This window comes from Heliangelus exortis, chromosome 1 (genome assembly GCF_036169615.1).
Source record: "Heliangelus exortis chromosome 1, bHelExo1.hap1, whole genome shotgun sequence".
NCBI lineage: Eukaryota > Metazoa > Chordata > Aves > Apodiformes > Trochilidae > Heliangelus > Heliangelus exortis.
Window position 1 is genome coordinate 134,182,811 of NC_092422.1, and position 15,634 is coordinate 134,198,444.

General features: G+C 46.8%; 1 protein-coding gene and 1 long non-coding RNA gene across 16 annotated transcripts in view; one reads left to right on the forward strand and one right to left on the reverse strand.

The window, feature by feature from the left end:
* The window catches only part of ADA2 (adenosine deaminase 2), a 29,288-nt gene extending 16,982 nt beyond the window's left edge, over positions 1-12,306 (forward strand). For 8 of the 9 annotated variants that reach the window (XM_071767571.1, XM_071767507.1, XM_071767517.1 and 5 more), the window contains 7 exons: positions 3,586-3,796; positions 6,715-6,842; positions 7,941-8,031; positions 8,337-8,445; positions 9,450-9,607; positions 10,433-10,635; positions 11,547-12,306. In XM_071767571.1, coding sequence (XP_071623672.1) covers positions 3,586-3,796; positions 6,715-6,842; positions 7,941-8,031; positions 8,337-8,445; positions 9,450-9,607; positions 10,433-10,635; positions 11,547-11,655 — 1,009 coding nt within the window. In that variant the 3' untranslated portion in view covers positions 11,656-12,306. The other variant, XM_071767562.1, reaches the window with a different exon arrangement.
* Positions 1-15,634, reverse strand: part of LOC139807087 (uncharacterized) — a 49,725-nt gene that overhangs the window by 29,899 nt on the left and 4,192 nt on the right. For all 7 annotated transcript variants that reach the window (XR_011730460.1, XR_011730458.1, XR_011730465.1 and 4 more), the window contains exon 2: positions 5,108-5,176. This is a non-coding gene — a long non-coding RNA (uncharacterized lncRNA). The remainder of the gene's footprint in view (positions 1-5,107; positions 5,177-15,634) is intronic.

A 15,634-nucleotide genomic window follows, 5' to 3' on the forward strand; every position in this document is an offset into this window, starting at 1 on the left:
ACCCTCCCCCACCAGGAGTCTGAGGATTAAGGCTGTGGCCAGTGGTGCAGCTCTGCTGGCCCTGCAGAGCTTTCTATCACCAGGATGAAGTCATCTGTGAGGGAGCTGACACCATGGCCCAGGCTGTGGGGACAACTCCCTTGGGCATTAGCAGCTGCCCAGACCGCCATCACCTTCCCCTCTGTGTCCTCTGACTGCCTTATCTCACAGAAAAATAGGGCAGTGTGTGCATTACGAGAAGAAAAAAAAAAAAAAAAAAATCCACTACAGAAACAAAGCACTCTGCCCCCTCTACAAGTCTCCCCTTGGGGAGAAGAAGAGGGAACGAGAGAGAGAGAGCGAATGAACCACATGTGACAGATGTTAGTCACACTATTTAATGCACCACTGGAAGACATTCAGAAGCTATGGTGAGGAGAGTGGTATAATTATCCATCAAGAACAGAAAAAGAAGCAGGAGAAAGAATCCCTTTAGAAAAAAGACAACAAAACTGTTCACTTCTACATTATATCGTGCAAGAAAACAAAACAGGAGAAGAGAAAGCAAGACCACAGTTGAAAATAATCCTTAGCTGGTCGTTTTATCTGTGCCCCTTTGGGCATATGCATTGCAGTAGCATTGTTCAGTGCATATATGACATGACATGGAAGGCTATTTGTAGTCTGCACCTGATCACTTGCAAGGGCCCATTCCAGAAAAGAAGCAAAAAATGTGTTTATGAAGCTTTGCTTCATCTGCATGAGCTACTGATGACAAAGCCCTTGAACCCCTAGGAGATTATCCAGTTATCAAGGGTAGATCACTATGATGCAATAAATCTTTGACAGTTACAGGGATCAATAATCAGTCTCAAAGGGAAGGGGATTATAAAAAAAGCACCATTTGATTTATGTGCTTTTAGGAGCAGGGCAATGTGGGGATTTATTGATGTTTCTAGCCCATGAGCACAGGCTAAGTAAACAAGCACAAGTTTGTACATCTAGATTTAAGGGCAGGGAGGGGAAGCCCTGTGCACGGTTGTTGCTGGAGAAGCCAAGTTCTCACAGGACAAGGGGAGAAAACAGTGGAAGCCTGACTAACCACCCATCCTTATCCAAAATGAAGCTACGTGGGGTGGCGAGAACAGGCTTGCATGGTCTTTTGATCCACAGGGAGGTTTTTGCCCTTGGTGCTTGCAGGGCAGGTGGGAACACCCCTGCTCAGCTCTTGGCTTCGGGCAGGTGCTCCTGCTGGTGTGTGGGGCTGATGGGGAGCTGCCCTTCAGCCAGGAGGGAGCAGAAAAGTCTTTTTCCTCTGCTTTTTCCACATGAAACTTCCTCTCCCCTCCCTGCTGAGCAACAGTGCAGCCCTTCTGCTGGCAGCTGTCCTCCTCCACAGCTCTGGCAGCTGGATCAGCATCTTCAAGATGCCCCCAGCTCTGCGTTCTTGGTTTCTAGGGTGATGCTGCAGTGTCTCCCACTACTGTATGCTCCACAGTGCCTGCCCAAAATGCTGCCCGCCCCTGTCATCTTCCATCTTTGTCCCCTTTGGTTGTATGGATTACTGAGCAGCAGCTGGGGTCCCCCAGTGTCCTGTGATAATGACATGAAAAGCCCCTATTGTAATGTGCTGTAGAGCAAAGTTGCTGTGAAAACCTTAACTCTGAGTTTTCCTGACTGCTGAGCATTTTAAATCTCATGCCCAATGTGGTATGAGCATCTCTTCATGTACAGTTTTGCTTTAAAATCATTCCTGGCAAAGAAATTAACAGAGTGAAGAAGAAATGAAACTGCACCTGCAGGAAGAGGGTCCTTAGAGAATGAAAGAGCAGGCAATTGCTAGGGGAACTGGCTCTGGTTTTATGGGCAGGATGGAGGGACTCAAAAGCAATGTCCCTGCTCAGTATGTCTTATTTTATGAGTTTGGATCAGATCATGTTTTACATCTGTAACAGGGAGATTTTTAATTCCATCCACAGAAGCCTCCTGGAAGAAGATAATAAGACCACAAATCAAACCCACACCTCCCATGTAACAGAGCAGAGCACTGCATAAGGATGGGGGCCAAGACATCAAACAAAAAAAACCTTATTAAAGATCAGTAGCTGTTACTGAGAGGAAACAATTTAATCAGGTGAAAGATGAAGCATGGCTGAAGGTATTTGTATTTGAACCTGCTTAGCCCCTGATGCTAGATAACCATCAGGCCTGGCCGGATTGGTAAACCCACCCACCTCCAAGTAACTGGTGCTGGAGCTTGCTGCAATGGCTTCAGTTTTTCTACCAAAGAATGAAGTTAATTACCCCTGTGTTACTATTTAGACTTTGCCCACTGGCCTGGGAAATTCATTACAAATTTTCTTCAGGTGACCACTGGTGGAGGGAAGTGAACTGGTGCCAGAGGCAAGGCTTTGGGCAGGATGAAGATTATCTGTTTGTCAGAGGACCATGTTGGGGCACAGATGCTTATCCTGTCCTCAATGCAAGCTGTCACCCACAATCAGATAATCTTGCAACTACTGGCTCCCTGAAACTCTGCTTGATAAAACTACCTGCTGCCCCTCTGGATTTCTGAAAGAGGTTTATTCACCAGCTGGGACTATAAAGGAAATAAGTACATCCCACTAAGGAAAAGCCAGGACCTGTGATTCTTATCAGTTGTTTCCCAGCAGACAAATCTGAGGAAGTCATCTGTCAGGCAGGCAGGATATCAGGTTTATTCCACTGATGGTGGAGGGAAAGGGCTTCTGATTCACAATAATTTCCCCTTTATTTCATCTTTATATTAGATGATGTATTTTCACAATACAAAGGTACAAGGGCAAGTTACAGATTTAGTAAGTGCCTTGATGGTAACACAGTACATGACATCTCCTGGATACTCAGCTTGCCGTCAGATTGTGAATCTGCTGTCATACACACAGGGCCAGGTGTCATAACTTCTTTTACATGCCTTGAAGATGTTTAGGAGAATATATTGTCTGCAGGAGTAATGTGCTAACCTACTTTTGGATTAAGGCTACCCCTGGGTAGCAGAGTGCAATTCCTATAACATAAAACCATCCTATTTGCTTTTGTAACTTTATAACTCTTCAAGATTCTGCCCTCAAAAAAAGGAAGGGGCAGGTTTTGAGCACCTAGTCTTACTCTGTTTGTACCTCAACATGTTTTGTATTACTTCCTACCTGTCAATTATTATTCTCTGTATCAGCCACTAGAAGAAAAATTGTAGCTAGCAGAAAAATGTACCGAGTGCTTCCTAGTTGCAGGAGTCATCATGAGGCCTGTTGTATTGCAATGCCAACAGGCCTGAGTTAGCTCCTGTGTCCCAATTGTGACTGAAATGGCTTTGCACCTTTTCTTGGTCCTGCCCAAAGAACACGTAGCTACTGCAGCACAGCTGCTGCCCTGCTGCACCCCAGAGCATCTAAGTGGGAGAGCGTCACATTCGCAAAGCTGTGTCTCTGACAATAAAACTCTCACCTATCTTGACGCAAACTTATTTCCTCCTGTAATAAACACACAGCTGCCAGCTGGTGGCTTTTTGCATGCTGGGAAGCCAGTTGCCTTGTTCGTCTCATTCTTCCTTTTTACTCTTTTCTGCAGCTTGGTGAGAAACTTGACCCTGGTGACGGATGCCCCTGAGCAGGCCTACCCTTCTCAGACTTTCATTTGGAAAAGATTTGAAGAAGTTTTTCTCATTGCCTCTGGACTTATCTGCTATGCACCTGTGTTCAAGGCCTATTTCTACCAGGGGTTGCTGGAGTTCTATGAAGATAATGTACAGTATGTTGAGATAAGAGCTATCCTGCCTACGGTACGTATTTTTTGGCTTCTCTAGTATTCTTTTAAATCCTTATTTCTCTGTAACTTTTCTCAAGCCCTATCTTGAATTTAGCTTTTCAATGTTTGCATACCTGCCCTTCTAAGGATGCTTGGAAAACCTTGATCATATGCAAAGGTCTTTGTTGGAGATTTGCATAGGCAAGAGCTTTAAAGTCAGAGAAGCTTTGTTCCTAACAGCTAAGCAAGATACTGACTGTGGCAATGGTACAAAACTGTGTTGTACAGTCTGACTGGGAGCTGTGTCGGAATCTTGCTGGATGGGAAGATGTATCTCAACTCTGCACCAGAATTCCCTGTTATGAGGCAGCTCTACTGGAACAATCTCCCATCTTGAATTTCTGGAATAGTTATGGTATTTTGGATCCACAGCTTATTTCAGAATGATTTTTCTGAACAGGTAGAAAAGGTAGAAAAACAGTGGGCAAAGCACAGTTTTCCACAGTTTGCAGACAACCTAAAATTTTGGCTATGTATGTGAAGTATGAAGCCTTTCATCACCATTGACATTGCTTGATAATAGTTTAGTCCTTTCTCCCTGCATGTCAGCTGGAGCTGGTCAGATTGACCTGCATGTTGTCCTAACACCTTCCCAGGTACCAGCAAACCGCAGAACTGTTCTTTGGATATAATAGTTCCTACTTTGCCAGTGGCAATTTCAATACTGCAGACACACCTTTTCCAGACAGTTCTCCACACCAGGTTCAGCAGGAGGCATGAACTTTGGCAGGCAGATGCCTCACCACTGAAACATGAATGAAGCTGCTGTGCAAGGTCCATTGGGCAGCAGCCACAGGACCAAGTGATGGTGGTGGTGGGTTGCTTGTGGGAACACAGGTAGCAGCTTGCTGCTGGCACCACAACATCCAGTGGATGGAGCAGCCATGCTGATGTCCCGCTGGTGGCCTGACTCCTGAACATGCTTGCCAGCAGCTTCTTTAAATCATTTCCCTTGCATGCAATGGCTGGTGGGCTCCAGCCAGCTGCAGATGAATGTCTGTCTGCACCCCAGCAACCACTGCTGCTGCTGGGCAGGCCTCTGCAGCCACAGGCAGGTGTTGTGACAAATTTGGAGGCTGATCTGGCTTTGTGCATGCCTTTTCCCCCAACAGCTGGGGAGTGGGGCTGCTAACCCTGCCCCATTGCAGCTCAGGCTGGCACCATAGCAAAATATGGCTCAGTGTCAGGGCTGCAGGCTGGCAGTCTATTGTGCCTAAGATGAGAAGGGTGTATTGAAAGAAAATGAAAGAAAGAAGGAGGAGAAGACCACAAAGCTTATAGGTACCTTTGCTTTGATGGGGGTTGGTTGTGAGCCAGTTGCTCTGAACTCAGTCACCATCTGTCTTTGGTGTACCTGGAAAGAGAAAATAACAGTAACGTCAAAATTCCTGTGCAGCGAGACCGTGCAGTTGCTGGCAGCCCCCCAGGTCACACAGGTTTCCGGGACAAGAGTATCTGCGATGACACGAGTGTGTGGGCCTGACTGGAAAATACCCTGCCTTTACCAGCAGCCCTTAAATGTGGCTGTAATGCCTTTTGAAGAGAGGCTTGGAAGGGTGATTTGCTTCCCATCCAGCCCCTGGTGCTAGCTCCAGGCGTGGGAGCCTCCAAAACCCTTGGGCTTGCCTGCACCAGGCAGCTCGGCATGGTGTGAGGTACAGGTGGGCAGGCAGGCTGCACGGGCAGGGAAGTGTCAGCTAGGCTGGAGCAGGGATGAGAGGGGAGGGGAAAACACTTTGCCATGAAAGTCGAGGTGAGGAGAGCGTGGTAGGAACAGAGAGATGCTTGTGTGGCTGGAGATCCTCAGCGAGGCTTGGACAACAGTGCTGACACTCTGCAAAAGCTCCCTTAGCAGCAAAGGCCGCCAGAAACAGCCCCTGAGGTAAAGTAAATGAAAAGTCAGGATTTAGTGTGAAATGGCAAACATTGTGGGAAGTCCCCCAAAGCCAGCTGTGTTTGCAAATTCAGATGTGTAAAGTCTCACATTCCCGTGGGCTGCTTCAGGGGAAAATTCCCTCTGAGTGTCTGCAGCCACCTCGTGGTTGCTGGTGCCAGCAAGGGGTACAAGGGACATTGCTGCAAGGGGCTGCACCAAAGGGGAAGGAAGAAGGTGGAGTGGATTAGTTGAAGGGTGCAGAAAAAGAGTGAAAGAGAAAAGAAAGGCGGGAAGGGTAAGAAAACAGATGGTGTGATTTTATCCACTGTTTGTGAGTGACTCCAGGCAGGACCTTTGTGGGTTTGCATTGACTGGGGCACGATGGATCTATACCCCTGCCGAAATCAGGAAAAAATCCCTATATAGCCCTGGTAGTGGGGAACTCATGAAGGGAGCTGATGAGACAGCATACAAAAAAGATCATTTTTCCCAGTTTGCAGCCAGAGAACTGGGAAAGCATGGTGAAACTAAAGCACTGACTCAAGGTCATGAAGGAAACCTCTGGCAGAGGGGAGCAGAAGCCCAGCCCAGTTGGGAGCTTATGGAGCTCAGCTCTTGTGTGCCTTGGGGCTGCGTTGGCTGACAGACTGCCACTGCAAGGCACAGAGCCTGTGAGCTGCCAGGCGGCTGGACAAAATGCTCCGGCACTCAATACAGACATGAGTAAGAGGTCATGATCTCCTCTGGGTACTCAAGGGCACTTGCTTGCCATATCTGAGCATGGAGGAACGTTTTTCTCGTGTCACACAGGAGGGAGGAAAACCACTCCTTGGCTCTTGCCAGCTGGTAAGGGCTTCAAGAAGAAAATGTTCTGCACAGATCTAACTGCTTTTTTTCTCCCCTGTTGCCAGGACCACAGTACATTGCTTCCTCCAAGGCTTTTTTCAGTTCATTTCTCCCATCTTCCAATAAAATATCTCTCAGCTTCTGCTTGCTATGTGCTTTTTGTCCTGCAGGTGTATGAACTGGATGGCACCCAGCACAATAAATCATGGTCTGTGGCAATCTACCAGGAAGTGACCAGGCAGTTTGTGAAGGAGCACCCTGACTTTCTTGGAGCCAAGATTATATTTACAGCACACAGGTAGAGGCTGAACAGAGCTAAAAACACCTGTGCATGCCTGGCTTTGTTACAGTGAGGGCAGCAGTGGGGAGAGAAGTGTCCAGGCTGTGCAAGGAGAGGCGATGCTGAGGGCTGAGCTGAAGTGCCAAACTCACTTGGCAATGCCTGCATGTGTTGTCAGACCCAGGGTACTGACTCACGAAGCATCCCCTGGCACATGGAAAAGGCTGAGGAAGAGAAATCATCTATATAAGCCTGAGTGAGTGCAAAGCAGCCAGGGTTAGCACATGGCATGCACCAGAGAGACAAGTCTGTGAGCCCTGGGTGCAGGAATGAGCAAGAGGAGGGCTGCTTGCCTGCCTGCATGTCCAAGCCGTGTGTGCTCTCCTTCTGAGCCTGGACATACTCCTCCTCTCTCTGCAGAAGCTGAAGCAGTGAGAGCCTTGCCCGAGTATGGGCACTCGGTATTGCAAAGGTCCTCCTGGCAGCCTTTGTACGGTATGTTCGTGCTGCTGTCCGCAGGCGGGCACAGGGCTGTTCTCCAAGTCAGATGCCATGAAGTCATGTGAGGTGATCCTCAGAAATATAACAGACCCCTCAGCAGCATTTACTCACTCTGCCTCTGAACAATGTGGTTCCCAGTTCAGAGCTGGCTTGCCTCTGGCCAGCTCGGTCTGGGCAGAATCTGTCTGCAGAATGCACTGTGATGGTTAAGTCTGACAGAACTGAAAGAAATCTAGCTTCAAAGCTCCCTTGATATGCAACTGCTGTCCCATCTCCCAGCAAAACAGTCAGGAGAAAAACAAATAAATTAAACATTTTCTCTCCATGCCATTGTGCTCCCTGCTTGGTAGATGGGAAAGCCAGTGAGTCTTAGACAAGCATGCCTCAACTCAAGTGACAGCAGGGTCTAGCCAGGCATTTCCTGGTCATTCAGGGGTTTTCTTTCATAATATCAATTTTATACTGCTGTTACTCTGGAGACCTGAAGCTGGTTGTCAGATGCAGGAGCAACTTGCATTTTAGAAATACCCCTTGGGGCCCCATTTCACAACTCAAACCCAAAGAAGGCAGGTCTGTGGGAGTGAGCCTCTGCACTTTCTCTCTTTTGCTCTTTAGGATGCTGAATGTTTCCCAGATTAAAGAAGCCATCGTCACTGCCATGGCACTCAGAGCCCAGTTCCCAGACACTCTGGCAGGCTTCGACCTGGTAAACAAATTTCTTCTGTGGCTCCCAGTTAACCCCTAGGGGTGCTATATAATTACATGTATAATATGGGATATGTTTAATACCAGAGCCAGATCCTCTGCTGCTGTATTGAGATCAGTGCAAATGAATCACAGATCCTCCAGCTAAGGATTTTGCTGAAAGTAATTGACAAAATCCCCTGAAAGAATCAGTTCCTACCCCAGAGCATTGTAAATTCAGTACAGTTGGCACCTCAATGATATGTAGCTGTAAGTCCCACCACCTTCCAGAGGATGTTCAAAAAACACACTTCCTTTTTCCCCCAGGTTGGTGATGAGGATGAAGGTCATTCTTTGTGGGACCTGAAGGATGCCCTGACCATCCCATATTCCCTGGGGGTCAACTTGCCATACTTTTTCCATGCTGGGGAGACTGGTAAGGCTGGGGAGACTGGTGAGGACTCAAGGCGTATTACTGCTTGCAGAGGCAAGTGGTAAAACATTGCAAAGCACAGAAGCACCAAGCCTGGTTGTATCAAGATAGCTCAGGGAAGGGCAAGGGTGTGTATGTATATATACACGTGTATAATCAATTTTCCCTATGCTTCTCCTGATATCAGCTCTTTGCTATAGCATATTCTTACATGGCAGCTCCTCCGCTTGCTGCCTTGGCTTGACAATAGCAACCATGTTGCTCAGTGTCTTTGCCCTGTGTGTAACAGGGAGTCTACTGCAAGGGTTATTGCTGGTGCTACATGGTCATTTCCACCTTGGTGCAGTGCTCACCTCTCATCCACTACAGCAGCAGAATTTCTCAGCCATTATTTTACATTTTAAGGTGAAGCAATGTCTGAGCCAGCCTCAAGTCTTAACTGCAGACACTCATCAAAGTAACTGATTGCTGCCCTTCATTGCTGGGGTGATATATTATTAATGGCCATAATTTATTCAGTTTGTATGGATGAGATTTATCCTAACCGTGCATGGAAGTTGTGTATAACTACTGCATCATGCTTATTATGTTGCCATCTACAGAGGAGGTGTCTACAGGTGAACCTATAGACTCTAGGCTCCCTTTATAGCCACAGACAGTAACAGGCACTTCTAAAGCATGACACATCTCATCCTAATGCACCAACCATTCCACAGAAATGATTACTTGTCTCCCTTGACTATGAACAGAGACCAACATGATTAACTTAGCTGTAAGAGCTATCCTGTGGATGTCTAAAGCCGGTTGAGATAAGTGGGTATCTTGATGCTGGGCGATGTCCTAGGCAGATTTGGATCCTTGTTTCACTGAAAATGCAAAGTGGGAACTCAGACCATGTGCAACCCTCTCACACTGCAACTGAGACACTTACTAACAAAACCATCTAATGGTTTGAGAAGACATATTTCCTCATAGCACTGCAGTGATTCTTACCTGTCTCTGCTCAGACTGGCAGGGTACCTCTGTAGACAATAATGTGCTGGATGCTTTGCTACTGAATGCAAGCCGGATTGGCCATGGACTTGCCCTCATTAAACACCCAGTAGCCAAAAATTTGTCTCTGAAGAGGGATATTCCTGTGGAAGTCTGCCCCATCTCCAACCAGGTATGTTGATAAAAACTTAGATCTTGGGGCTTTACCATAAAATGGGATTTATCATAGCAGCTGGAGCAGCAGGGAGCTGAGATGAGCTAGATGTTTTGTTGCATGTAGGCTGGCTTGGATGCCTTTGCAACGCATTACCCTGCAGTCTTGCTACATAGATACATGGTGTGTATGTATAAGGCTTGTAATTTAGATTCCTATGCAGAGGAACCTGGGAAGGCAGTCCTCCCTAGTGATGACGAGCCCCAGAGCCAGGGAGGGGCCTAAAGAGATGTAGTGGAAAATACTTCAAAGCCAGGAAGGCCAGAGGCTGAGAAGCTGAGAGTGCAACTGGGAGTCCTTCGCTTTTGTAAAATTCACAGCCAGGGGAAACTCTGCTGCAACATCTTAGCATGGTGCCCATAGTCCCCTGGGCACAGTGGAGAGGATGCTCTGGGGTAGAGATGTACTGGTGTGAGCCTTGAGGGAGAAAACTCTTGGTATCAGCTCCAGATGCCCTTTGCTGAGTGTTATGGCAAATGCATAACCCAGACTGTTCTCAAAATGCTCACAGTCAAATTGTTACAAACGAGGGGAAGCTATTCACCCCACTGGCATTGACTTGAAAGATACAATTAAGAAACCAATCTCCTTGAAAAGTCAATGGAGATAAATAGGCTCCTCCAGCAGCAGTTCAGAACAGAACAACTGACATGCTCTGAACAGCCCTCTGGAAATTCTTCCTCCCTGCTGACTACCTGCTGACACAGTCAGGGGGTGCCATAACACAAACACAGCTCCAGCAATAACCTGATGTGGTGTTGTCTCCTTCCCTTCCCCATTGAGGTTCTGCTGTTGGTAGCTGACTTGCGGAGCCATCCTGCAGCAGCCCTCATGGCTGAAGGACACCCTGTTGTGATCAGTCCAGATGATCCCCCTATCTTTGGGGCAAAGGGAGTCTCCTATGACTTCTATGAGGTGTTCATGGGCATTGGAGGGATGAATGCCGACCTAAGGACTTTAAAACAACTTGCACTCAGCTCCATAAAGTAAGTTACTCACTTCTTTCATCTAGCCATAGTAATGCTAATGGACTATCAGCTTGCCCCCTGGAAACCAGCTGTATTTGGGGTTTGTCCCCAGAGCCTCCTCTGCCATATGGACTGGACTTCCATTAAACCAGAGCCTCCTCTGTGTTTGTCCTCCAAGGGTAGAACATAAGGACCCCAGAAGTTCCTTTGCCCATACTCATGCATGCCTTTCTCTAACTCAAGTGCATTCATCCTTTCTCTATCCTTTGTGAAGCTGCCTGTAGCACCTGATTCTGCCTATGGGAGAAATGTTATAATTTTGTATCACTTGACTACTGCCCCCCAAGTTTGATTTGCTCTGGTATTTGCCATGGCCCCCTGCGGAAACACAAGAAAAGAATCTACCAGCATGTCCTTTGCGTGTGTTTAACCACTTTTTCTATTTATCTGGACAGCTAAATACATCCCAAAACAGTTTGGATATGGTGCCTGGGGTCTTTGTGCACGTTCCTAGATTCTTGTCTATTTGCCAAATCCCATGCCAGTCCTCATGCCAATCCCAACTTACTGCTTGGCTGGGCCAACTCTTGTTCCCTACCAAATTGAACCAAGCCCAGGGGGCATCCAAAAGCAACAGCAGGACTGTACCTTCTGAACTAGTCACTTGGTGCTGCCCAGCAAATCTCCAGCTTTTGCAGACTGAGCTGTTTGTCCCCATGGTGCAGGACATGTTATTGATATGGCCATGCGTGGTCCCAGCGTGAGCCCTGACAGCAGGAGCTTGAAGCTCTTTACACTATGTTCCTCTGTGTGGCACATCCTGCAAAGGTTAATCTGTTACAGCTTCCTGCCTTTTCATTTTGGTCACTGATCTTGAAATAGCTGTCCCCTTGTCTTCTGTCTGATATTGCTTTTTGTCCTCCTCACAGATACAGCGCCATGCTACCGGATGAGAAAGCCAAGACCAAAGAGGTCTGGCAGAAAAAATGGGACCAATTTGTGGCTGACCTCTCTGATAGCTTTCTGAGGGAGCTTTAGAGGGGAGGAGACTTGTCTTTGAAGGCATTTGGCAAGCTGGAGAGAGCCAGGAACATTGCTAAGAGGGAGACCACTTAGTCTATGTGACCTGAGCAGATGAATGATCCTCAGAGTCTCACCTGGCAATGGGCAGTTCTGGTAAACTAGGCTAAATGGGCTTCATGCTAAGAATGAGCTGCACTATCCTGTGAAAGTCATAGACTTGAGGTAAAATGGAGCAGTGAGCCTTCAGAGCAGCAACTAAAGAACACCTCACTCCAAACAGTCAAAACAATTAAAAATTGCCGATGACCAAATCCTGACATCCTTATTCAGGAAAAACATGCCTTCTAATTAGAGTTACTGAGAGATTGCCAACATGAGGATCTCTGAATTTTGCCTTATCATTACAAAATGCAGACCTTGTCCGGAAACAGCTAAGACAAACATCCAACCATTTGGGCCACTGACCTTCAGGAGAGCAAGGACTCGTTATGTTTAACCCCGAGCCTGCTGCCAAAATAGCAGTGCTAGGTTGAAGAACCAGTCATAGGTCTGATGTCTGCTATTTCAGGACCTACCATGGCTGGAAACAAGCTGATGGAACTTGCTCCCTGAACATTTAAACCTGGTTGATCATACAGCCAAAAGAGGTGCCTTGGTTGCTGACAAGTTTGTTGTTTATTTTTTTCTGTGGGTTGGTTGGGGTTTTTTTGCTTGTTTTTGTTTTGTTTTGTTTTCTTTACTGCAATATCTTTTCCTGTTCTCTGGTCACAAGGAAGCTAAAACACTTTTCAGCTGAGAAAAACAACCTGGCTTCCTAGATCCAGCTTAATCAAAACTGTCACCCTGCACTGAGCCACATTAATGTAGGCCTCTGGATTTATAGGAAGTGCCTTTTGATTTCAGGGGTTCTCCTATCAGCCTTTGTCACCTAACTCAGAGTGCAGATGTGGCCTTGTTCAGCCTTTTGGACAGATTTTTCACCGTGGTGGAGAACAACTACTCTTGCACTGTGAATATTCAGTATTTTTACTCGGACCTTTGAGGTTTCCAGTTTTTTGGCAAAAAGATACTGCAGCAACTACACAATAAATAGCGTTTGGACAAACAGACTGGCTACCTTTCTTAACAACATCAAAAATATTAGAACTAACTGCAGGGAAATTAGAAATCTTAACTAGGATGCTAAATAAATTCAGCAAAATCCTTCAGCACGTGTAACCCAAGCACACAAACAGGATTAGCCAGCACCTCTCTCTGACTTCAGTGCAATCCCACTGGTTTACATCAGCAAAACAGAACTTACAAAAGATCCTGCTGAAAGACATCTCCCTCTTCAGAGCTACAGATTTGTGAGGGCTGTCATTTCCTGATCAGACTGGCTTGGGCAAACTAGGTCTCTTTATGTTTTCTGCTAATTGTCCCAACCTGCCTGGCCACACTGTTTATTTCCACTGACCTTGGTTAAAACACCTTAGCAGGAGTCAAATGTACTTACTGCAGAAATCAAGCTGAGCAGCCCATGTATCTCATGTTAAATTGCCCACATTTCACAGGCTGCAAGTTCACCTCCAGTTATCAGAAGGGAAACCAAAAAAGCCACAGTACAAACCCCAAAACAATAACAACAACAACAACAACAAAACCAAATAAAACCACAACAAACCACAGGTGTCTACTCTGCAGAAGCCAGCAAGGCAAACCACAAGGAACAAGAAGCCAGAACCCAGCCACACACCTCACTAACTGAGGGGGTTGAGTGCTTCACACCTTTGTCCTTTTCAGCCACAGCTGCCTCTGCTCTGGCTCTCTCTGCCCAAAAACCTCACACCTTCCTCTGAAGCACCAGCAGTTGCTTTCAGGCTGGCCTTTCCTGGGCTTTGATGCAGCCTTGGCCCTGGGACAAGCTTTAAAGTTGAGGAGAAGGCACAGGAGAGACACATTTCCTCCTTGTCCATGGGTATTGCATACAGAGCTCAGTCTAAAGTCCCCAAAGTAGGCTTTGGTCATGGTCAGATTGTAAATGCTGACTTGGGAAATGCCTTATCTCCAGTGCTGCACAGGAAAACTGCTGCTGACAGGTGGAATGGCTGCTAACCAGTGAGAGAAAGCCCAGTCCACCTGAGCCCCCCTGATCTTTCAGCTTTGCTATATGTGGATGGAGGAACATCTTTCTGCCACAAGTGGATTCTCCTTTAAATGAGCCTCTTTGCTGCCAAGGTGAAGTTCAGAGCCAGTGTGGGAGGAACTGAGTTCCTCAAAATCCATGTCCCTTCCTTTTCTGCCTCAATTGAAAGGTTGCAGCTCTTCCTGCCCATGGCCCATTAAGGGCTTGAACCACTGATGGCCTTTTGGTTACCTCCTCCTCATTACCTGCATTTGAATCATAGAATCACAGAATACCAGGTTGGAAGGGACCTCAAGGATCATCTGGTCCCACAAGCATCAGGGCTTGATCTTCTGCTTGCCAAACACTTGCTAGGACCAGTTTACCTGTTGTCTCCAGTTTGTTCTCACCTTCCTAGGAAAAGCCAGTTCTGCACTTGGCCATTTACCTGCTTTGTGTAAGGAACCATGGTGTGATGTGGCCCAGTGTCTGGAGCCACCAGCGAGTGATGCTGTTCAGGATTACAGCACCGAAGTCACTGGGGGTCTAAAATTACACATTACATTTTGCTGCCAGTCCATTCCCCTCAGTACCTTGGTTCCCTGCTCACGTTTGTTTTGCAGATGCATCACATGTAATTCTTTCTTGCCTGTCTATTTCAGGACAGAGTATATATTAAAATCTTGATTCCACTCTGAGGTTTTTCCTTCCTTTTTTGTAAAAGAACTGAGGGTGCCTGTGTTTCATGTGAAGTTTCATCTGGAATGTGCAGAGGAAGGGGGATGTTTCACATCACTCAGTCTGGAATACAATTATGAGGGGGTCTGAAATGTCTTCACAGCATAATGCAAAGGGCAATTTGATCCAAGGAGGCCAACCACTGTAAAGCCCAGCCCAAGACACCTGGCAGAGACATGACACGGTCTTTCCCCCCATCCCCCAGTTCCTGAAATGACACAGCAGCTCCATCCATCTCTGCGTGGTGTTTTTGGAGACTCCCCAATGGACATGACTTGCTTATGCTACGTCTTGTACCAGCTAGACAACTTGAAGACCTGAGATGAAAGAAGTATTTGGACAAACAAGGATGGAGGCAGCCACAAGGCTGGTTTGAGGTAGAGCAGGGCAGACCTAAAGGAGAAGAAAGTGTCCCCCCCCACTTAAGTCTCCATCCAGACAAAGGAGCAAGGATGGAGAGCAAAAAATCCACAGAAATTTCCATGCTGCTTTCTTCAAGCAGTCATAGGAATACATCAAGCCTTAAGCCTGTTATCTCCCCCACTGGTGTCTTCCTATGGCCTCTTAAGGTTGAATTTGTTCAGATGGGAGGTGGATGGAGCTTTGTTTAGAGCACATCGTGTCACAGGTCTATCAGTGTTTTGTTGCACAGCAGCTCAGACCACTTTTGGGGCACTTTAGAAAGCGAAATGTTTGCCTCCTGGTCACTCACCAGCAGGAAACTGCTAATCCAGCACTAAATCCAGACTAATCCAGTCAAAAATCATGCCAATAAAAACAGAGGAGTAAAGTAGCTGGTTTAAGATAGAGATAGGACCAAGTGAGCAGCTTGATCCATAAGTCATGTGAACCCCCATCACTGCAATGGGACTATGCAGATGCCAGATGCTAAGCAAAGACCTCTGGCCATGAAACACAGGGTTATAGATGTGCTTTCCATGAGCTTTCCAATGCTTACCCTGCTTTGAGAATTAGTTTCTTCACAGGTAGAAGGACATTTCTGTGGCCAGGAACTTGCAGCTCTAATTGGCTCTGTACTTAATTCCTTCCTTTCCAGCCTTGCAGCAGTTGCAGTCATGGCAAGCCTATCAAATGTTTTCTGCCCACTGAGGGACAGGCAGGTGAAGGGTCTGGCTCTCAATTCTTCTGGCT